Genomic DNA, 23,604 nt, shown 5'->3' on the forward strand with positions numbered 1-23,604 from the left:
GTCCCTGGTCTCAAAAAACTAAAAATAAACATCCAATGGGATAGGAAGCCACCTAAGACCCTGGGACCAACGGATTTCACCCAGGCTCCTTAGAGAAGCTGAGGGGAGATAAGCTGGTGTTACCAGGGTCAGGAGGCTCTGTAGACAATGCCCTGAAACAAAAAGGTCAGGTGAAACAGGGTTGTTATCAGCCAGCTCCTCCAGTCATCCTCCACCTCCACAGGTCTCCACTGTCTGAATCCTGCTGTAAGAGCGGCCTATCTATCACCTGAGGAAGGTGGCCTCTATCAAGGGACAGTGAAATGTGGAAATCAAGGCTCAGAACCAGTCCCTGAGGGTCCAGGGTGAGGAGACTGAGTTTGCTCCACCCCACAACTTAAAAGCTTGGGTCACCTGTCTTCTCAGCTCTGGAGAGAAAATGATAACGCTCCTCCCTTCATCTCAAAAACTGAGGCTTTAAAAGCATTCTGGTGAGATAGGTAGGTGCTGTGTCTGGTCTTCGAGCAGCAATGCGTTAGTGCAGCGCCTGCTCCGTCGTGTAACTATGGATTTCACACACGGCCTGTGCTGCTCCACTGGGGCAGGGCCAGCAGGAGTGGAGCCTCCCCCAGCGTGGGTCATTCGCATCACTCCATTCTGTGACAAGGCCTCGTGCTTTGCCTTCATATTCTGTCTGCAACTTCTCTCCTGCTGACCTGTTCAGGGTCTGCTCTTCTGTTCTTCTCCTGAGAGTTCCATGAGCCTGGAGCCCTGGGGGCCTTACTGATCTCTGCAGCCCAGTGTTGGCCCAGTGTGTCGCTCACACAGCATCTACTGAAGCCACAGCAGCCCCTTCCCTCATCTCTGCCAGCTCCTTGTCCCTAGGAGCCCCTTCACTCACGCAAAGCCACCAGAATTCTGGGCATGCTGGAGCAGTGGCTTCAACCCCAGAGGCCGGGGACTTCTCCCAGCGCTTGACAGGAAGGAATGCACTGGCCATGTACAGAGGTCCGACACACAAGGGTTTCTTTATCATCAGCCATATTTACAGAATCTCACATTTACAACACAACAGACTATGTACAGAGGACCGCAAGGGTCTGCATGAAAACAAACTGGTTTATACAAACGAGCCACGAGGGCCATCTCCAGAGACTAAGACAGAAGCTGAGGTGGCTCACTGCTCTCAGGGCATGGGTCTTCCCAGGAGAAATGCAATCATGGCCCAGGTGGTGACTATGCTGCAGACCCTGTAAGACAAAGGCACAGTCAGAGGCCTGGATGAGGCAGGGTCTGCCTGGGGACTGGTGGCAATTGGCACAGGCTCTGCTCCCCATTCTCAGATCCCAATTTTGTTCAATAATGTCTCTCTCCTATTTTTTTTTTTTTAAGACAGGATCTCAAGTATTCCCAGGCTGGCCTTAAATTTGCTATGTGGCCAGAGACGACCTTAAACTTCTGATCCTCCTGCCTCCACACCCCAAGTGCTGGGGTGACAGGTATGCACCACATTTAGTTTAGGCGGTGCTGGGGACTGAGGCCAGAGCTTCGGGCATGCTAGGCAGGCACTCTACCAACAGAGCTACACCCCCACCATGAACGTCCCTTCATCCATCCTCCAGATGTTCAACTTCCACCCCTCAGGGTCAATACAGATGAGCTGCCTTCCACCTAGAGGTCAGGTCAGAGACCGACAGGACAAGAGGCTGCCTTCAAAGGTAGGTCCATGGTAGCTTTAGCGCCTAAGGATCAACTCCAAGTCTGTTTTTCCAAACTCAAATGTGACTTAACTTGGGGCTGCTACTTGCTTGGTTCCCTTCCCACTCACTACCCAGGCCGGACCATTTCACAGCCATATTTGCTCTCTGGTGCTTCCTACCCTCTGCCTCCGCTGTGCCCCCACCACCCCACCCCACCCCTGGCACAGGAGGCTTTGCAAATGGGAGTTGGATCGTGTCCCCCTCCTCCACTCAATCCCATATCCATAGTCCTCACTGGTGTAGCCTCGTGGGATGGGACCCATTCCTTACCATATCTCCTCTTTCCTTGTTCCCTTCACTGGCCCTCCGCTCACAGGCACCTCCATACAAGGGTGGCTGCCCAGCCCACCCACCCCCAGCTTGGCTATCTCCTTACTTCCCTGACTCCTACTAAGGCTTCCACCATCTCCTCTGAATTGCATCCTGCCACCAGGTCTCGCCCAACCCAACCCTAGTGCACTGATAGAGCCGGGCCCAGCACTCCGGTGGGATTCACTTCACACCTGTCAACAGCGGCTTGACAACTCACAGCAGTGGCCAGAACCAGACCACATGGGACCCCAGCAGGCAGAGGCACTTTCTGCCAGGTCACTCACTGTAACAGGCAGGTGATGTTGGGGGAATGTCTCCAGGACCGGTACAAGGAGACCTGCAGGGTTGGGTGGTTCCTGTACTCCTTCAAGACACTGCGGGCACTGCCAAAAGAAGTTTTCTCAGGTCAGCAAGCAAGGTGGCCACAGCCACTAAAGGCGAAGAGGCAGCAAGGATGAAGAGGCGGGGCTTGGAGCAGGGTACCTACTCCTTAAACTTATTGGTCAGGAGCAGGAACTGGCTTCGAGTGAACCGCCTGACATCGAACTTGCAGAGATTCTGGAACTCACGGTAGACCTGCTGCTCGCTCACCCCAGGCCACCTCTTGACGGTGAGGATGAGTACAGGAGGGCGGATGCTGGGGTAATCGGGACCAGAAAAATTCTAAGAAAACAAAGCCAAGAGAAACTCTACATACTTCTGATACTTCACACAGTCTGAAAATGCTACAAGACTGTAGAAGAGGCTGTGCTTGGGGCTGGGAGCAGGGAGAAGAAGGGAGTGTCATGAGGTGTGACCCTCCTCCTCAGCTCCCACTGCATCCCAAATCGAATCGTCATCAGAACCCTGCAGCACATGCCAAGGAGCCCTAGGCTGCTTGCCCACCCCAGGCCTGAGGGAGATGAGAGTGCAGAATGAGACATACTCACAATTTTCGGAACCCCAGCTCGGATAAGGTTCACTTGGTTCACGTAAGGCGCCAGCACATCAAGGTATTGGGGGAAGGCAGGCTCGTGCACAGCACCGTTGCTGTATGAACAGAGAGAGACCCTGAAGCACTCAGGTAGATAGGTTTCTATGCAGGTCCTCAGCTGCAGCTAAGGTGCTGGGGGGGATACAGCACCTTACAGGGGAGGGAGCTGCCTTGGGCACCTCTCCTTTCTACCCCTCCCATTCGGGGGCTCATTTTGGTGGGCTTCCCACACATACAAGCAGAGTTTGGACAGAGAACTTCTGGTATCCACTGACCAGCACCGGCAGGAGGCTGTGAGAGTGAGAGGCCCCTGTTTGGAGGAAGCTCCACTTTATAACCTCTGCAGTAACATCACCCTGACTCCAATGCCCCACCACCTCTACTGCCAGCTGCACCCCAAATGTAGATCCCAGAAGCAGCAGTGGCCAAGGCGCCAGGTGGGCCTAGACAGCCACGAGCTTCTCTAACCTGAGAAGGGTTTTCCAGTCACAAGAGCTAACATGAAGAGAGTGGGTAGGGCATGGGTCCAAAAAACGAGGCACGCTGCTGCAGGCAGCCCCCTCTGTGCCAGCATACAGCACCTGCCAGTGAGCACCAGGATGCTGCCACACCAGAGGGAGAGGAAACCAGCCAGCAGGTTCCTCACAAAAGCTATAATCCTCACATCAGTTTATCAGACAATATTTGTATTTATATCTGTGGCCAGAAGAGACTACTAAATTCACAGAATAGTCCAAACATTTCTAGGCCAGTCTTGAAGAACAGGTTATAACTGTGAACAGCTCCCTTTGTGGGCCCATTGAGTCCCATGGAATTAATGTGACCCACATAACAGCTCTGACACATGTCAACGGTACCCTTGGTGTCCATGACCAGCTCAGGGGTACACGGGATGGAATACCACCATCAGGGGCCATGTGCTTATGTTCCGATTTGGGTTTCTGTGTCCCAGCCACTGCCCTCCCTGCGGCCTTTATGAACCCCTGGTGATGTGTGTTTCATTTGAACACTTTATCCTCTCTCTTCACTGTAGCCTCTGAGAGCTAAGGAAACATTTGTAGCTGGCAAGGCTACAGCACTGAGCCGGGAAGTTCTCTAAGAGAAACTAGGACACTAGTCCAACTCTGCTGTGTAGGTTCCCTAATGCACACGCCAGTCTCCATATTGCCAAGGCATTGCAGGACCCAGGCAGAAGGCATCGTGGCAGCAAAGGGCTTTGTGGAGCAGACTGCTCACTTCAACACTGCACTGGCTGTGGGAGAGACACCCACATACTATACATTCCTTCTCTTTGGAGGTCCTGGCTTCTAACAAGGGTTTGCTGAGTGAGACCTGAGGACTTAGTACCAGGATGAAAGGAAGGACACTCACCCATGCACCCTCTGCAGGAGCAAGTGAGCCACTTTCAAAAGAACTAGAAGAAAAAAACAATAGACGGAACGGATCTCAGGCCTGTGGAAAATGCCAAGTCAGCTCTTTGTGCTACCAAACAGGAACCAAACAAGACCCAGTCCACAGCAATAGAGCACGAGACCCTTCAAACGGAACACTTTACCTGACCCGCAGAGGAAAGCGTCATAGGCTGCTTCGTGAGGGCACTTGGTCTCAGCTGAAGTGGTTTTTCCAAAAGAGACAAATGACCGAACTGTGATTAGAACCATCGTGAGGAGGAAACCTCTCTTCCCATCCTAGTCAACAACTGTGGCAAGTGTGACACGCACTGTGTACCCTTCTCCCGGCTCATAAACATTTCTCACTCTGGTCTTGGCTATGTGGAGATGGCAGCCTATACCTCACACACTGAGAGAAAGCAGGTTCCTGTGCCCGGAACAGTTCTCTAGCTTAGCATACCTGTAAGGCAGAGTTGTGGGGAACAAAGCAAGGCGGGCCAGGAAGGAACCCAACCCAGGGCTATAGCCTGCTGCCTGGGGGACCAGAGTGCAGAACCCTCAACTCAGCCCCAGGGCACTTGGCCAGCTATGCCAGGGACATACCGTATTTTTTACACTGTCTTGCGTGAATAATCACCGGTCCAGAATCCTTAGTGGGATTCAAGTTACTATTAGAAAAACAGAGGGGGATAAAGATCAACTCACTAAAAGTAACTCCTCCTTCTTGACCCCAAGCTCCTTAAGTTATAGAGATCCATGCTCAGCACATCCCTTTTTTAAAAGACATGGATTATCTAAGCATGGACCCCGATGAGGTCTTGACAAGGCCATAGACCATGAGGCTCTGGGTTCAATCCCTGAAGCTTCAAACAAAGGAAAACAACAGAAGACAACAGGCCAACTGTGAACTAGAGCTGCACAAAAGCAGTGTGGTGGTAACACAAGCGAAGTGGGGGTAAAGGCCCGCCAAGAAAAGACAATGGTCGAGAAGAGGGCTCAGGGGGAGTGGCTCCAAGATGCAATATCAGAGACAAAAAAACGAAACAAACAGGGACACCAACCAACCCTCTCACCACGACAAAGAAATCCAGAGCGTGCCAAAGGAGGAGAAAGCCCAAGCTCCAAGGCACTGTAAAGCAAATTTGAACAGCTCAGGGACCATGGTCTAGTCCTAATGCCACATGTGCAACACCCTGCCAAGTACAAGCACAGGTATCCTGAGTAACCGTCAAAGGGGAAGAAACCTAACAGCAGTGGGCATGGGTGAAGGGAGGCTGTGAAGGGGACTAAAGATTGGATAACCTGTCTCTAGGGAACAGGTATGTTACTATACCAGTTTTAGGCACCCCACCAAAGGCTTCCCACCAGTGAAGAAGTTCTGACTCTTATCCTACAACCTGATGGCACATATTTCCCACAAGTTCTCTCGAAAACTATGGGTTACCATGGGAGCCAGGGAGAGGGTCAAAAAGTGAGCAGCTTGGTTTTAAGTTTTAGATGGTAAAGGGTGTGGCGGCTTGGATACCTGGGAAAAGGACAAGCAGGCAGGGTCTAAGAGAAGGGAGGATGCAGGGAAAGGGTGGTAAGCGAGTAAGAGAGCAGCCCTGCTGGCCTCAGACAAGGAGGGTATGTGGGATACAGCTTAGCTATTCAAGTGCTTGCCTCGCATGTACAAAGCCCTGAGTTCTAGCCCCAACACCCCCATAAAACTGAGCATACTGGTACAGGCCTATAATCTCAGCATTTGGAAGAGAGACAGAAGAAGGATCAGAAGTTCAGGTCATCCCTGTCTATACAACAAATTCAAGGCCAGCCCAAGCCACCTGAGGTCCTGCCTCAAAAGAAACCAGTAAGAAAGGTGAATGTGTCTGCTGGGGACAGGAATGTCAATAAGGATGACAGAACTTATAAAATGTTCAAGAAGACAGGCAGCAGGCTCAGACCTTGACCTCTGAGGGGATTTTTTTATTTTTTGTTTTTTCAGAAGTGGGGTCAAGACAGAGGCATGAGGAGCTGGGTGGAGGGACGTTAGGTCCAAGCAGCTGTGTTCTAGGGAGCAGGTCCACAAAATTATTATTTTGCTCTCTAGTGAAAAGCATGCCAATTACATACAAAGATATCAAAACCAGGGGGCTTGGAATAAGTTAAAATCAGAGAGAGGGCAGCTGAGGCTGCAGGCCTTGCTCTAGAAACACCTTCCTCACCTGCTCAGCACTTCGTACACTTCCAAGAGGTTGGAGACCCGTGGGAAACGCAGTTCCTGCAATCATGAAGAACGGAGCACTGTGCTTGGGGTCACCATCTGCTGCAGGCCTCGCAAAGGGTCACTACATGGACCTGGCAAATGCTGGCCTTGACACCATCCCAGGGTCAGGAGAGCAGGACTCTGGGGGCATCACAGAAGACGTCCCAGTGACCCTGGTAGAGGTCAGTGTCAGCCACAGAACTCACACCTTCTGTTTAGGAAGTATGTGAACACAGGAATCTGAGACTCTGGGCTAAGGCGGGGCTCTATCTGCAGAATAGCTGGTTTTCTGGGGAGCAGAGGCCTTGGGGCAACGTCAGATTACTAAGTCCCAAGATCAAACACCCAAGGCCTCTTCTGGGCAGAAATGCTCTGAGGAGCCCCTTCCTTCCGAGTTCTGCTGCCCCTCCTCGGATGGCCCACTTGAACCTGCGGCTTTAAACCCCTGATGGGTTCCCCTTGCGCTGTTATTCTGTTTAATTCCTAAAAGCATTTAAAGTAACCCAATGCTTCCCTTTTCTACACGTTGTGTGTGGCCTGGGCTATAGGACAGTCACCTGGGGAGCTTTTGGAATATCGCCTGCCCCCACTCTGGACCACGCATAAAGTGGACAGTGGAGCCAGGATCAGTTTGCAACCTCTCCTGAGATTCTAACTCTGTCAGAGAACCCATGACTTCAGTGCTTGACAACGGGGTTTTCTCCAGACTTTACAAGGGGCGCCTTATCCTCTAGAATAATACTTTCTGGGAATCCCTCATAGGTTTATAAAATATGTAGTAAGCTCTAAAATAAACTGTTTGGACCATGCATGATAGTGTATACCTTTAATCCTAGGATGTGGAAGGCTGAGGTGGCCGAGGGTGGGGTGGGGGTGGGAGGAGTGGGGGCTGTTGTGAGTTCAAGGTCAGCCTAGGTTACCTAGCAAGACCCTATCCTAAAAACCGAAACAGAATAAAATGCCCACAGAATTATTGCTCTATTGTCCAATGAAAACTACACTATTTACCTACAAATACATCACAACTGGGGCTTGGAATATGTGAAAATCCATTGAAAAGTGTCACAAGTATGAAATTCAACACCCTACCCCAAAGCAAGCCACTCCTTACCTTCCAGATGTCCTTTGTCACGTTCTTAGTGTCAATGAGGACAGGAAACAGGCTATGGATGTTCTGCTTAAACTGATCATAGCTTTCTGAGGGGGAAGGTCCAAACGGGACACGTGAATTTGTGGGTTAGTGGAAGCACATGGAGCCAGCCTCCAGTCCGCCTTGCCGCTGCCCAGTGCCAACCAGTAAAGCAGCGAGAACAAGACACAAACTAGAAATATTTCTAATCCTCATGGAGGACTTTGGCTCTCCAGCCACGAGGCCACTGCCACTTTCTATGGTAAAGGTTACATGGCTTCCCACCAAACTCAAGGCCCAGTGCACTGTGGTCATCAGCTAACACCACCCCAGGAGCTCAGGAAGACACACATAAGTAATAAATGGCTATGCAGATAACAATCCAAGACAATTCAACTGAATACCTTATAACTAAGTAAAGCACTCTGGTAAGAAAGGGGTTTTTAATAGACACTTAATAGGTTATACTCTGTGCAATTACACTGCACCTAGATACTGAAGTTTACTGCACACAAAACCTCACCACAACCCCCAAGCAAGAAGCCCCAGGATTCTCCACCATACTCCCTGGCCCACCCCGACAGAACACCTGCCAGGGCCTCTCCCGGGGGTCCTTGCGTCCAGCTCACGGTGTACTGCGACAGCTGTGGACTTGTGAAACAGTCCTGACCTCCTCCTTCTCCTCCTCCCAGCTGCCCACTGCTCACATCTCCCACGGGTCCTCTCCACAGTTACAGCCCCCAGGGCCACAGGGAGCCCACCCGCTGCGGGAACTTCCCTATCTGCCTCACTTCTCCTCTCCCACTGACTGTTTTCTCTGTTTGCTCGAGTTTTTGTGTGTACCTTAATCATTGCCTCTAATTCTTCCAATATGCTCAAACGCAGCTATTCTGTCCAGTCCTGTTTTACAGAGCACCCTCCTGGAGCTTCCTGTCCCTTCCCGTCTAGTGCCTACCACATCTCTGTGAACCCTCTTGTGCCTGCCACCAAGCTGAGGTCGCTTCTGCCCATCTCACCTCATAGGTAAGCAGAGAAGGCAAAGGCACCAGCTGAAGGTCACACACACACACATACACACACACACACATACACATACACACACACACACACACACACACACACACACACACAACCCACTCTGCCGTACTGCCATTTGTCCAAGGACAGACTCAGGTGTGGAACGGAGCACGGCCACCAGACAGGAGCCAAGGCAGTCCCTGAAACATCTAGACCTCCGTTAGGTCTCTAATGCATGAGGAGGAAAAGCCAACCTTAAGATGAAATACACAGGGGCTGGTGAGATGGCTCAGTGGGTAAGAGCACCCGACTGCTCTTCCGAAGGTCCGAAGTTCAAATCCCAGCAACCACATGGTGGCTCACAACCATCCGTAATGAGATCTGACTCCCTCTTCTGGAGGGTCTGAAGACAGCTACAGTGTACTTACATGTAATAAATAAATAAATTAATAAAAAAAAAAAAGATGAAATACACAGCCTACACAAGTATGTAAAGACTCAAAACAAGGGAGGAAATCCAAAGTGTCAAGCAATGAAAGGTGGGTTCTTTCCTTCATACATTTGTGACCTTGCCCAAGGTCACACCATGGGCCAGTCACAGGAGGAGGTTATGTAATCAGATTCAGGCTCCCTGAGGACAGCTCCCTGCTCTCTCTCAGAAGGTGGTACAGACACAGACCTGAGGCCAGAAGAAGAACCCGGCTTCACCCCTACCTGGAAGAGGTCGGAAGAACTTCTCATGGAGATGCAGTAGGTCCATCATCATGTTATGTCCTACCAAGGGCTACTTGGAGAAAAGCAACAGGTGAGAGAAAGGAATTCTAAAAATCAGGGCCGAAACTTGCTCTAAAGCAGGTTTTGTTTTTGTTTTTGTTTTTTTTTTTCCAATAAAGAATATAGTTTTAGATCACTTGATTGTTGCGGGATTTTCCCTGTCCAATCACATTAGGGCAGTGGGAAGCTTGTGGTTGGACAGGAGAAGGGAGGATCAGAGAGGTTTTGAAGCGACAGAAAGTGTGGTCTGAGGAGGAGTGAGAGAACCAGAATGGAGGCTGACGTGGTGCTATCAAAAGGTTAGAATAATTGGCTTTATCATTACCATTTGGCTCTGAAATTATTGTATTGGCATCTTCTAAATTGTGTTATTATTGATACATAAATCTGACTGGTTAAGAGTCTTGATTCTACCCAGTAATTAGGTGTTGAGATGGCTAACCAGGGGTGCATGGGATGTTGCATGAAAGCGAGAGGAACTCGGGGGGTGGGGTGGGGCATCCAAGAGATGGCCCAGTGGGAGCCATGTGGCCTTACAGGGTTGGCAAGTTGGCAGGCCAAGAGACTGAGCGAGTGTGATCACCTGGTGCAGGGGCTAGCTCTAGAGAGTTGGTGGTGGTGGCAGGAGCGCAGGAGTGTGGCCTGGCCCCGCTGGGAGTTAACAGGTTCATTTTTTAAAAATATTTCCCACAATACTTGATAAAATCCACCTTCAGTGTCTTTCAGCTCCCACACAAGGTAATGGGACTCTGGGGTGGAAAGAGGGAAGGAAACAGGGAGGGGGAGGAGAAAGATGGAGGGAGGGAATAGTGCAGGGAGACAGACAGAGGGGGGGGGGAGAAAGATGGAGGGAGGGAATAGAGCAGGGAGACAGACAGAGAGGGGAGGAGAAAGATGGAGGGAGGGAATAGAGCAGGGAGACAGACAGAGAGGGGAGGAGAAAGATGGAGGGAGGGAATAGAGCAGGGAGACAGACAGAGAGGGGAGGAGAAAGATGGAGGGAGGGAATAGAGCAGGGAGACAGACAGAGAGGGGAGGAGAAAGATGGAGGGAGGGAATAGAGCGGGAGACAGACAGAGAGGGGGAGGAGAAAGATGGAGGGAGGGAATAGAGCGGGGAGACAGACAGAGAGGGGAGGAGAAAGATGGAGGGAGGGAATAGAGCGGGGAGACAGACAGAGAGGGGGAGGAGAAAGATGGAGGGAGGGAATAGAGCGGGGAGACAGACAGAGAGGGGAGGAGAAAGATGGAGGGAGGGAATAGAGCGGGGAGACAGACAGAGAGGGGAGGAGAAAGATGGAGGGAGGGAATAGAGCAGGGAGACAGACAGAGAGGGGAGGAGAAAGATGGAGGGAGGGAATAGAGCAGGGAGACAGAGAGGGGAGGAGAAAGATGGAGGGAGGGAATAGAGCAGGGAGACAGAGAGGGGAGGAGAGGGGGAGAGGGGAGGTGAATGAACAGAAGGGACCCTGAGGCAGGGTCCACACTGGGAATCTGTGAGGCACACAGTTTCTCTAAGCAATTTTAGGTCGTTGCTGTTAAAATTCCCATGCTGCTGCAAGGAACAAAGACACAGGAGAATCTCAGGCACTGTCTCCCCTCAAACTAACCAACCACAGAAAAAGCAAGGCTATGCCCACGAAGCCAGAAGCAATTTGCCAAAGACAAAGAGTCACCTTAAAAATGTACCTGTCAGCCGGGCGTGGTGGCGCACGGCTTTAATCCCAGCACTTGGGAGGCAGAGGCAGGCGGATTTCTGAGTTCAAGGCCAGCCTGGTCTACAAAGTGAGTTCCAGGACAGCCAGGGCTACACAGAGAAACCCTGTCTCGAAAAACCAAAAAAAAAAAAAAAAAAAAATGTACCTGTCACTTATTTTGTTATATAGGTGCTTGGGCTGCACGTATGTCTATATATCATGTCTGCCTGGTGTCCACAGCCAGTCAGATCCACTGGAGTTACAGATGGCTGGGGAGGCCCTGCGGGTGCTGGGAACCAGACCTCAGTCCTCCGCAAAAGCAAGTGCCCTGAGCCACTGAGCCATCTCTCCAGCCCCCAAGAATCACTTAAAAAAAAAAATCTCTAATCACTTCTTGGCTTTAGGTCAAGTGAAGAAAGATAACTTTATTAGCAGAGCGGCTTTCAAACTCCACTGCTAGAAATACAAAAGATGATGGAAAGGCCAAGCAGAAACAAGAGAAGGGCTGTTCCCTACCTTCTGGGCTTTCACCAACATCTGGAAAAAGACAGAGAAGCCTCTTGCAGAGAGAAGAATCTGTTCCTTCCAACAGCTGACTTGGTCACAAGAGGCGTGCTCAAGGTACCAGCGTTGTGGCTGGCTCACCTTCTTCACAATCACCTGCAGCAGCGAAGAGAGACACGCGTGCTCTGAGCGGGAGCCTGGCAATGCAGCTGGAAAGCAGCATATGTGTCTTTACCACAGAGAGAAACAGGAAACAGAAGCCTCTCGGAGGCCAGATTCAGCTGGGGGCACTAAGGACATACACCTAGGCAGGGACTCACCCACTCCTCTTTCAGCACTGTCCAGATGTTGGGGAGGGCCTGCCTCAGCACCAGTTGGACCTCAAAGGCTTGGAACCCTGCAGCAAGGAAGCACAAGGCATACACAGAACCTGAACACTACCAAACTCTCCTTTCCTTCGCCGCGGGAGAAGTCTGCAAGGAATAGATGCTCTGAGCCTGTGACCAGTGGGCTGCACCGGAAGCCTGCTTCCCGGGTGCCCGAGCCTATGTCCACGTGTGCCTGCTGGGATGTTCTAGGAACACAACCTCTAAGGGCTGGATCTCAAGGATGCTCTTCAGTTGGGGGCACTCGTGTGGCTGTTTCTGTAGTTTGCGGCTGATGATATTAACCCTGTTAGGAACTGATACGAATTACAACTTAGAGTTACACTTCCATAGCAAAAAAAAGTTAAAAATAACATTTTAAGAAAAATAACTGGTTTCTCAAATAAAAATATTTAGTAAATTGGGTATGGTGGTTGCGTGCCTTTGCTCCTAGCACTCTGGAGCAGAGGCAACTAGATTTGATTTTGAGGCCAGCCTGGTCTGTATAAAAAGTTCCAGGCCCTGTTTAAGCTTTCACCTTCCTTACTCTCATCTCTAGCCTTCCTCTCTCTCCCTTCCCCCAACCCCCACGTGGCCATGGACGGCCTCCCTCTTTCTACCTTCTCTCTTTCTCCCTACCTTCCTACAATAAAGCTCTAAAACCAGAAAAATAAAAAATAAGTTCCAGGCCAGCCAAGGCTACACAGTAAGATCTGTCTAAAGAAATCAAATAAAAGAGAGAGGCTGGAGAGTCAGCTCAATGGTTAAGAGCAGTTGTTGCCCTTGCAGAAGACCTGGGTTCTGTTCCCAGCACCCACATGGTGGCTCACAACCATCCAAAACACCAACTTCAGGAGATCCAATGCCCTCTTCTGACCCCCAAGGGCACCAGGCATGCACCTGGTATGCATACATGGAGGCTAAGCACGCATAAACCTAAAACAAATCTTTTTTTAAAAAGTCCTTTAAACAACAAATGTAGCAGAAAGGGACATTGCTGCTCATATCTCAAACATCTGGCTGGACACACATCTACTCATGTGTGTGACCTACTGTGACATGCTGTGGTCCTCAAACACTTGAAAAATGAAACAAACAAGAACAGGTCCAGACAGATGTGAAGGGGGAGGTCGCCAGCCTCAAATGACTTTGGCTTGGGAGGATGTCTGAGGATTGTTAGGAGGTGGTGGTTTTGTTTTCAGACAGGGCCTGTCCCACTATGCAGCTATGGCCTGCCTGGAACTTGCTATGTAGGACCTGGCTGGTCTGACGCTTAGAGAGATCAGCCTGATTCTGCCTCCAGAGTGCTGGGGTTAAAGGCATGTGCCACCAGGCTGGGCTGCACATGGTCTTCATATGCTGTGTAATGTACACTCCAGCAATCCTTTACAAGCTGGCTGTCACTTAGGAACTTTGTCACTGGGTGACATGACGATCACTGGCCCATGGTGGGTCTTGCTTTTGAAACAGCTCAAGCCCACTGCTAGGGAGATGCCAGTTCTACCCTCCAGACGCTCGCACGGCTCACCATGCCAACACCAACAGAAAGCATCTGGTCACAGGGCCTCTGACCTCATCAGAAAGGCCTCTGCTGAGGGGGCTGACAAGCCTATGGCAACAGATCCGTGCTTCTGTGCTGCGACAGTTTCATGTGGCTCAGGCTGCCTCAAGTTCACTACAGAGATGAGGGTGACCTTGAACTCCTGATGCTCCTGCCTCTGTCTCCCACATGCTAGGGATGCAGGTGGGGGTGGGGAAGGAAGGGGCTGTCACAACTGACTTTATAAAGTGCTGGGGAATGAACCCAGGGCCTCGTGCATGCTGTGCAAGTACTCTACCCACTGTGCTACAGTCCCAAGCCTCTATACACCTATCTTTAAAGCTTAAAGTTACAGCTAGGAAACACTGAGTCTTACGGTGACTGGCTTCTCCATTTGAGGAAAATGACTGAAAAATACCCCAGGTCTAAATAATCTCACTTCAGTTATTTCAAGTACAAGTTTTATTCCATTAAAATATGATGTTGGACAGGTGGCTCAGCGGTTAAGAACACTGGCTGCTCTTCTAGAGGTCCTGTGTTCAATTCCCAGCAACCACATGGCTACTCACAACCAACTATAATGGGATCTAGTGCCCTTTTCTGGCACGCGGGTGTACATGCAGATAGACCATTCATATATTTTTTTTAAAGTTATATTCCATTAAAATAAGAAAAGATGCTGGAGAGATGGCTCAGTGAATAAGAGTCCTTGCTACTCTTACAGAGAACCTGTGTTTGGTCCCCAGCACCCACATGGTGACTTACAACCATCTGTGTCTTCAGTTCCAGGGGATCCAATGCCCTCTTCTGCCAGCCTTGTACATCACTCATGCGCATGGTGCACATACATAAACACAGGTGCAACACCCATACACATGAAATACTAAGTAAATACATACTAAAACCAGTTTTTCCAGCAGGAGCAGCAGCTGGGGCTGGAGATACACTTACTTAGAACACACAAGGCCCTGACTGTGATCTCCGATGTGTGCACACAGGTACTCAGCTGATCCTGGTCTCAGCGGAAGATGCCAGCCAGCTGCCCAATTCCAACACAGCCTTTCTACTGCGGCCCAAAGCAGCAACGCTGTCTGCACACTAATCATTCCACACTCAGGCTGACACACAGAATTTAAGTAAGAAATGACCAAGGGCTGAGGCTTCATAAAACTAAGAGCACTACTTCCCACCAAGGAGGTTCTCCTGTAGCACTTCCTTTTGGAGCCTGATGGGCCGGCTGGGAAGAGTACGGTGACTGCCAGCTGAGGCCGAGCCTGCCATAGCTTGTGCCATGGGGCAGGCAGGTTTTACCTTCGTCACTGCTGCACCAGGACAAATGGCACAACACACACACACCCATACACAAAAGAAAACAACAACAACACATTAACAAATCACAGCTGAGCAACACATTGGAGACAGCTTTGACCTCATAGACTCCATGGCAAAGGGACCGCAGACCAGGCTCTGGGCATTGCTATACTAGGGCATGGATTCCCCAAAGTCAGTAAAACGGGCATTGGAGTAGATGAAAAGGATTGGCTTCTGAGTCACCCATGACACTCAGTGTAGGTTAAAAAGCCTATGAGTGTTGGGAATTCAGGTCAGGACTTTCATCCCATGGCTAAGCTACCTACCGAGCAAAGGCTTCGGACTCAGTCATGAGCAGGACGTTTGGGATCAGGGCACACAGGAAAGAGAATCTGTCCCCCACTTTCTGGTACACTGCCACGACACCCGCATGCTCCCAAGTGGGGAGAAAAGGCCTCCCGCTCTGCCTACCAGCGATGCCAGGCAGAGTCATCTGGTCACCTTCCTCAGCCAGGTCCAGCCACTGGGTCACCTTATCAATCACCACCTTGATTTGGTCTTTATCCAGAGAGCTGAAAATGGGCACAGGAAAGCAGAGACATTGGCAGAGGTCATACTAGACACCTAAGGCAATCGTAAGACTGACTCGTGTCTGGAGCCTGTGCTTTCAACGCTGTGACTTTGTGATGAAGATTGGCAGCACCAATGAAAACGGCCATTTGTTCCCCACGTCTTTGTGTGCAAGAGGAAAGTAAACTCAGGTCTTCAGACTTCCACAGGACATAAGCCTGCTTTGAAGGGGTGGGTGGCAGAGAACCGGGGCTCTAGCCAGTGAACCTCTGTCAGGACTGGCTGCCCGAGGCTCCCAGAGGACTTGGAATGAACTTAATGAGAACATGAGGAAAAAGGCAAGCATCTGTTAGAAATCTTAAGCTCTCTCCAACACTCGAAAATAATACAAGATCAGAAATTCAAACTGTTTCCCTTGGTTTTCACTCTTGAACCTCAAGGACCATTTCATTAGAGTTGAAGAGGGAAAACAACAGGGCAGGTGAGCTGTAAAAGCTATGATTGGCAGCTGAGGGAGGCAAGGAGGAGGAGGAGAGCCAGCTGGGCCTTTTGAGTTAGGATTCAAGCAGCAATGGGGGGGGGGGGGGGGAGGGGGCGTGGCAGGGGGAAGAGACTGCAAAGAAAGAGTGGAGCCAGGCGGGCGTGGTAGCGAAAGCCTTTAATCCCAGCACTTGGGAGGTAAAGGCAGGAGGATTTGAGGCCAGCCTGGTCTACAGAGTGAGTTCCAGACAGCCAGGGCTATACAGAGAAACCCTGTCTGGAAAGACCCAATAAAATAAAACAAAATAAAATAAAGAGAGGAAAGTCTGGAAGTCAGAGCAAGCATGCTTAGAATCCTGGCAGGGATCCACAAGGGAAGAAGGGGAGAGCTACCCACACCGAATCTGAACTCAGAAAAGCAGGCAGGCTTAGTGGCAAAGTTCTATATGTGACTTCCTGCTTTTCCTTTCAAAACAATCTACATTTGTGCATGAACATCAATACCAAATACAAAAAAAGGAAGGGAAAAAAAGACCAAAATATTCAAGATTATTACCCAGACCATGTGAAAACCACATTTGGAATCAAAGCTAATTGGGTTTTTTTTTTTGTTTTTGGGTTTTTTTTTTTTTTTTTTTTTTAGTGTAACCTGATGAAGGTGAAAAAAATCTCAAGCCCCAAAAACCTCAAATAATTCAAAACTGGCAACTGGCTGGGACCCAGGCTGCCACCTCCCTGTGGTCACTGTGGACCTTAGTGCAAACAAGTGGGAGACCACAAGATCTGGGCCTACCAAAGGAAAGGCAACCTCACCCCAGACACAGAGCAAAGCCCCTGCTGAGCCGACACTCTAGGTTCACACAGACACACTGGCAACTTAGCTGCTCTCCTCTGTACCTCAAAGTTAGCTTGTAAATCCCAGACCCAATTCCTGTCTGAGTAACAAACTTAAGAGTTAATTTCTTAACCAGGCAGTGGTGGCGCACGCTTCTAATCCCAGCACTCAGGAGGCAGAGGCAGGCAGATCTCTGAGTTTGAGGCCAGCCTGGTGTACAGAGTGAGTTCTGGAACAGCCATGGTACACAGGGAAACCCTGACTCTAACCCTCCCTACCGTACCCCCAAAGTTAATTCCTTTTTTCCTTTTTCTTTTTTAGAGATGAGGGTCCTTCTATGTAGCCCAGGCTCGCCCGGAACTCACAATCGTGCCACCCTACTCTCCTGGGTGATGGATTACCAGTGTGTGCCACTATGCTGTATGTAAGGGTGTGTGTGCGTGCCCGGGGGTGGGGCAGAGAACAGCCCGCCCTTTCTGAGTGTTCTCCACCACTTTGTGAGACAGAGCTCCTGTTTCTCAATGGCCTGAATCTCCCACCAAGTTGGCTAGGCTGTTAACCAGCAAGCCCCCAAGGATGCACCTCTCTCTCCTCCCCAGGGCTGGGGTTCTAATTTGCTTTAAGGAGCAAGCTGGGGATCCTTCACAGCAAGCGTTTGACCAACTGAGCTTTGCCTCCCAAGCCTTGTATTTTCATTTTCAAGATTAAAATAATGTTCACCTGAGAGTTGAAAGAAGTGGAGTGTTCCCTCCTCTCAGGAGAGTACAGGTGGCCAAAGCCACCTCAGCTAAGCTCATCAAACGATGAGCCAGCCTCCTCATTCTCAGAGCAGGCTGGAAGCCTATCAACAGGGGACCAGAGGCACTTTGAAGGGCAGAGCCTACCTTCGGACTCTCCAGTTCCCTCTTAGGATACTGTGCTTGATTTTCTTCTCCTGCTCTTCATTCATGTATGGGATTCCATTTTTGAGGAACTGAAGACAGGAAAAGAACAAGGTGGCTGGTAAGAGCCATTTTGAGGGCCAGGCAGCAAAGTGAGGGGGAACACCTTGGCCTCGTGTAGGGAGGGAGCAGGGAGGGGAAACGGCGGTGCGTTTAGAATATCCCCTCTATAACCGCAGCCCCCTCAACAGGTGCATACCTTGTTATAGTCGAAGCCATACTGATTCAGAAACTGCACACTAGATGCCTGGAAAGAGAACTCTGAGTCCAGGATCCCAAATGTTGTAGGGAAGAGAAAGAAATTGCAGGAGTGTGCTACATACCTATAAAGCAGAGAGAACGAGGAGAAAACCCTCAAACAAGGACAGGACAGACAGGCGAGCCAGCCTGGCTCATACAACAGGCCGGCTCCGTGTGGGTTTGACTTCCAGTCAAGTATCTAAATGGTTTCTGAATGCTCAGTGTATTTTAGACACTGTCTAGGGGCCAAAGAAAACAGGGAGTCATACTGCCCTTGGGGTGCAAAGTCAAAAGCAGAAATAGGCCCATGACCACCCAAATATTCAGTCCAAGCAGCAGGTGAGCACTCCCCCCCCCCCAGCTCAGTCCCCTGTGGCAGCTTCCAAGCAGAGCTGTCCCAAAAAGGTGCACCATTCTGCCTACTGGTGCCCGAGAGCTACCAGGCAGCTTAAACATCTTTCCAGATGTTAACACTCCTTACTGCTTTCCCAAGATGTATGAGCACCAGCGGGAGGAGACAAGAACCAGAAGAACACTTCAGACACGAGGCAGGAGAGGCCCCATTGAGAGCACAGTGCGTATGTGAAAGCCAGAAGTAAGAAGACAGTGTCCAGGACAAAGTGATTCAGACAGCCAAAGTGAAGCTGCCAAACACAGATGGGAGAAGCTGTGTGCATCACAGTCGGCATACATACTTGTTTGACTCTCCTTCGATGCTGGAAAACATGGACAATCCTAGAACAGCAACGGCAGACGTAATGAACACGGAGGCAAAGCCACCTGAGGTCAGCCAAGGACCAGACATTCCTCACCAAGCTTTGTACCCACAGACGTGTGGGGGCTGCAGAACAGGGCACATCCTTACTGCAAAACAGACTCATGGCATGAGATCTACCACACCATAGCGTGTGCCAAAATTACCAAAAATGTACTCATGGCCGGTTTCCCAAACGTGGTAAATCAACATTTTTGTAGCTTTAAAACAAGCCAAGAGTCAGGCCCAATGGCACATGCCTTGTAATCCTGCCACTTGAGGAGGAGGCAGGAGGATCAGAACCTGAAGAGTCTGGCTACATTTCTTCTTGAGAAGCTAAGGCAGGAAGAAATATGAGTTTGAAGCCATCCTCTGTTTCCATGTGAAATTCTGTCTCAGAAAAACTAAAAAATCGGGGCCAGCAAGATGGCTCAGTGGATAAAGGCACTGGATAAAGGCAGTGGCTAAGTAAGCCCTGAGGCTGAGGTAAAAGTGAAAGGGCGGAATGCACCCACCAAGTGACCTGACCGCCACACATGTCCCACACTCATACATCATAAATAATGAATAGGGCTGGAGAGATGGTTCAGCGGTTAAGAGCACTGACTGCTCTTCCAGAGGTTCTAAGTTCAAATCCCAGCCACCACAACCATCTATAATGGAATCAGATGCGTTTTACTGGTATGTCTGAAGGCAGCTACCGTGTACAATAAGTAAGTGATATTTTACAAATAAATAATGAATAAATTAAAAAATTTTAAAACTCAAAACAACCAAAAAGGGTCAACGTGAATTTTTTGGGGGGGAGGGGGTGGGTTTTTTGGTTTTTCGAGACAGGGTTTCTCTGTATAGCCCTGGCTGTCCTGGAACTCACTTTGTAGACCAGGCTGGCCTCGAACTCAGAAATCCGCCTGCCTCTGCCTCCCGAGTGCTGGGATTAAAGGAGTGCGCCACCATGCCCCGCTTACGTGACCACTTTAAAATCTCTGTATTACTATGTTATATAAGTCACTCAAAGTGGGAACCTTCCAAAGTGGTGGAAAGCAAAAGAGCTTAACCAAGAGTGAGTGTTTGAACTTCTCAAATAGATCTTATTAAAAAAAAAAAAGGCAGCAGCAAAACACAAGAAGAAAGGAGAAGCGGCCCCAGGTGTCAGCACACATAAACATCCATCCTCAGAGAAAGCAGCAGGCAGTAAAACCTGGCCCACAGCTTGGTTTTATAATACATTTTACTGAAAAAGTCAGGACCTCCATTACAAAGGTGGGCCTTGTAAAAGAAATCACAGTACCTGCAAATACTATCTAGCATTTATGCTATCTGGTCCTTCACATAAACTTGTAGACCCCAGTATTATAAATCAGAATCAAACCAGAATATTTTTTAGACTATCAGGTCGGGTTCATTCCCAGGGGTTTTGTATATGAACGCCAATTCACCGTTGCTGGTGTCAGTCTCCGAGAGCACTGTGGATGATAAGCTGTATCGTCAATGCTTTAATGCACACACTCTAACTCAGTCTCACTGATGGAAATATCCCAGATATACAAAAGTGCACTAGGTGTGAAAATAGGAAGGCTGTCAGTAAGCAAAGATGCTTTTCATTGTAAACAAATGGTTACTACACATACTTTATTTAGGACACTAAGTTCTTTTTTTTTTTTTTTTTTTTTTTTTTTTTGGTTTTTCGAGACAGAGTTTCTCTGTGTAGTCCTGGCTGTCCTGGAACTCACTCTGTAGACCAGGATGGCCTCAAACTCAGAAATCCACCTGCCTCTGCCTCCCAAGTGCTGGGATTAAAGGCGTGCGACACCACGCCCGGCAGGACACTAAATTCTAATCTGTACTTTGTTTTTTTATGGATTTGTGAAAAGGACCAGGTCTGTATGGCAACACAGCCTCCTAAAAGCCATTAAATGAAAAAACAAAATGTAAAACGTGTTCAATCTGTTCTTGTAGGTTTTCTTTTGAAAAAAAAAAAAAATCACACATACTGGGGCCAGGGAGCTGTCTCAGTGGTGGTCAGGGATCTGGGTGACTCATATCCATCAGTAACTCCCGTTACAGGGGATGTGACATCCTCCTCTGACCACTCTCCAAGCATCTCAGGCCTGTGGAGCACATATATACATGCAGGCAAAACACTAAAGACATATAAAAAAAATCTTCTAATCACCCACACTCACAGTCAAAACATACACTTTTGCTCAAATGATAAAATAGGTTTAACAGTGATTGTCTTGCATTGGTCTATTTAGGCTATGAAATAAAAGCCTGTTAAATTCTGCTTGGCCCAAACCACCATCTTTCACACTGTAAATGTTCCAGGTGGTGTACACACACACACACACACACACAGACTTAAAACAGAACAAGCATACAAAATGATACACAATATCTTTGAAAAACGCCAAAGCTGGTTTTACCTACAGGAAACCCAGACAGTAAAATAGCTTCTAGAATGATCCGTAACAAAGAAGTGAACATCAGACTCACCAATCTGACAGATTGTAAACTGCTGAACACTCTGCCGGGTCTTCAGATACCACTCAGATGGCAAGTCAAAAAGACTGTGAAGAAAAAGGCATCTCACTGCATAGGCAAGGGGATCAGAAGCAGGTAGCAGGTCTCTGCAGCGCGTGCCTGTCATCAGAGACCTACTACCCTGTTACCACAATTAGAAAGCCTATCAGCATTTGGCCAGTAAAAGTCACTTATTGAGAGATTTCTCCACACACACACACATATAATAATAATAATAATAGTAATAATAATAATGATAATAATAATTCCTCCAGTACACACCAAAAACAAAAACCAGCCCGCAGGAGCCTGATCAGACACAATGTTTGTCTGGTAGGGTCTAACTAAGGAGACACCGGTGAGGTAAGACAGTAATTAGTACCTGATCTGTTGGGGCCGAGACAAGTTTGAACGCAGACCTGTGAACTCTATATCCAGACCTACGGGAGCACAAAACAGACAAAAATCCTCAGGCACAGAGCAAAGCACCACCTTTCACACTGCAAATGCCCCAGGAGGTAAGCAGCTGTACACAGTCATGGAAAACAGAAACAGAGTATGTGGTCCCAGACAAGGCTGTCCAGAGCTGCGGGTTTGATTGCTTGAAGCCCCCCTGGCCGAGTGGGAAAGGAAGCCTCCTGTCCTTCCTAGGACGCTCTCTGAGCTCCTCTGGCCTGGAAAGCCATACCGTACACAAACACCAAACACCAGTTCCCAGGCTGTCCCTGACAGGCCCTGCAACCCCAGGCACCTTACCCACGAAGTCCGCACCCGCGACAAGCTCCTGCAGGAGTGGAAGGCTCTGCTCAAATTCGTCCGCGCCCACGTCCATAGCCGCTAGTCCCAGGGCGCGCCGGATGCGGCCACGTGCTGCCCACGCGTTTCCGCTGCGCAGGGCCTTAAAGCTCGTGCACGTGTCACACCAAGGCCAGAGCCGGCTGGTGGGAGTTTCAGTGTGGAGCTCACAGCCTTGATCTTCTCATGCTGGGAAAAGTGGAGACTGTTGCCATCAAGAACTGCCAGCTTGCCGGGCGTGGTGGCGCACGCCTTTAATCCCAGCACTTGGGAGGGCAGAGGCAGGCGGATTTCTGAGTTGGAGGACAGCCTGGTCTACAAAGTGAGTTCCAGGACAGCCAGGGCTATACAGAGAAACCCTGACTTGAAAAAACAAAAAACAAAAAACAAAAACAAAAACAAAAAAACTGCCAGCTGTGCTGAAAGATCATTGGTACCGGCGATCAGCTAGTATGGCCTTTAGCCTATAGAAACGCCTGCCAGCGATACCAATGCCCAGCCTCCATGCTCATTGTTCATGGTCTGATACACCCTCTCAGTTCTGGACTTAGTCCCCTAGAGAACCTGGGCTTCTAAGTGAGATGCTTCAATCCGTATTTAACATGAGGGAAGAAAAAAATATACGTGTATATTCCTGTCTCCAGTTTGGTATATATTGATCAGACTGACTCATGCTATTGAATGCTGAATGCCTCGGCATCAACGCTTTAAAAAAAAAAAAAAAAAAAAAAAACTGAGCCATGCTTGTCACTTGTCTAAAATAATGAATACGTGACTAATATGAAGCCGCTTTGTTTACATGTCTTTTTCACATTTTAGCAACTTTCGGAGAGGGGTTGTGATCTCCCCAAGCTCCAACCTAAGCTATCTAGCATGACAATTTTCAATACATTTTATGTATATTTTGCCGGCACTACATGTGTGCACTACGTGTTCACAGTACCTGCCGAGGCCAGAAATGGGTGTTGGGATTCCTAGAACTGTAGTGCTGGCTGTGAGCTGTTCTCTGGGTCATGGGTACCAAATGCAAATCCTCTCCAAGAGCAGTGAGTGCTCCTAATCACATCAAGCCATCGCTCCAGCCACTTGTGTGATTATTTCTAAAGCATTTTCTACAGTCACATTTGAATTCCCACTTAAAGGCAAAGTAACCCATCATTCCCACCTCCCATTGGCTGCTCCTCACACTCATTTCCTCTCTAAGATATGCCTGAAATCACTAGGGGGTGAGTCCGGGAGGGGGGGTGGTGACTAGAAGGCACGTGTGATATTATCTCCACATATTATTTCTGAGTTTACAATTGCACTGACATTAAAAACAAAACAAACAAGCCCAGCCCACATCCCGGGCAGCAAACAATCCTCCTTCCCCATGACTAGCCAGGAACCGTCCCTGCCGGCCAGTGCTTCACAGAACTCCACTCGTGCCCTGTAGCCACCGGGTGTTTACAGAGCACAACACAGTAAGGG

At 49.3% G+C, this 23,604-nt stretch overlaps 1 protein-coding gene across 5 annotated transcripts; it reads right to left on the reverse strand.

Annotated features, from left to right (window-relative positions):
* Positions 1 to 982: 982 nt before the first annotated feature.
* Positions 983 to 22,840, reverse strand: Pnldc1 (poly(A)-specific ribonuclease (PARN)-like domain containing 1). 5 transcript variants are annotated; one of them, XM_006523325.3, is made up of 19 exons: positions 22,111 to 22,840; positions 21,722 to 21,779; positions 21,313 to 21,386; positions 18,758 to 18,797; positions 18,022 to 18,145; positions 17,766 to 17,854; positions 15,468 to 15,568; positions 12,101 to 12,177; positions 11,793 to 11,936; positions 9,521 to 9,590; positions 7,772 to 7,857; positions 6,620 to 6,675; positions 5,019 to 5,083; positions 4,580 to 4,633; positions 4,396 to 4,438; positions 2,981 to 3,080; positions 2,539 to 2,714; positions 2,336 to 2,434; positions 983 to 1,229 (listed from the first exon to the last, which is right to left on the reverse strand). In XM_006523325.3, exons 1-19 carry the CDS (start codon positions 22,169 to 22,171, stop codon positions 1,166 to 1,168), a joined length of 1,581 nt encoding a protein of 526 aa, XP_006523388.1. In that variant the 5' UTR covers positions 22,172 to 22,840; the 3' UTR covers positions 983 to 1,165. The 5 variants fall into 5 exon arrangements, with proteins under 5 accessions (XP_006523388.1, XP_006523389.1, XP_017172953.1 ...); NM_001034866.1 differs by having other exon boundaries at positions 1,162 to 1,229; positions 22,096 to 22,260; XM_006523326.2 differs by having other exon boundaries at positions 18,758 to 18,926; positions 21,722 to 22,838.
* Between the last annotated feature and the right edge of the window lie 764 nt (positions 22,841 to 23,604).

Source organism: Mus musculus, chromosome 17 (genome assembly GCF_000001635.26).
Source record: "Mus musculus strain C57BL/6J chromosome 17, GRCm38.p6 C57BL/6J".
In the NCBI taxonomy this organism is placed as follows: domain Eukaryota; kingdom Metazoa; phylum Chordata; class Mammalia; order Rodentia; family Muridae; genus Mus; species Mus musculus.

What these genes read in the sequence shown, in the direction of transcription:
- Pnldc1 (NM_001034866.1), bottom strand. Translation starts at nt 22,171, where the DNA reads ATGGACGTGGGCGCGGACGAATTTGAGCAGAGCCTTCCACTCCTGCAG. An exon ending in CGCGGGTGCGGACTTCGTGG is followed by an intron (nt 21,780 to 22,095) that starts GTAAGGTGCCTG and finishes GTGCTCCCGTAG; the next exon opens with GTCTGGATATAGAGTTCACA. An exon ending in GTGTACGAAGTGCTGAGCAG is followed by an intron (nt 5,084 to 6,619) that starts GTGAGGAAGGTG and finishes TTTTTCTAATAG; the next exon opens with TAACTTGAATCCCACTAAGG.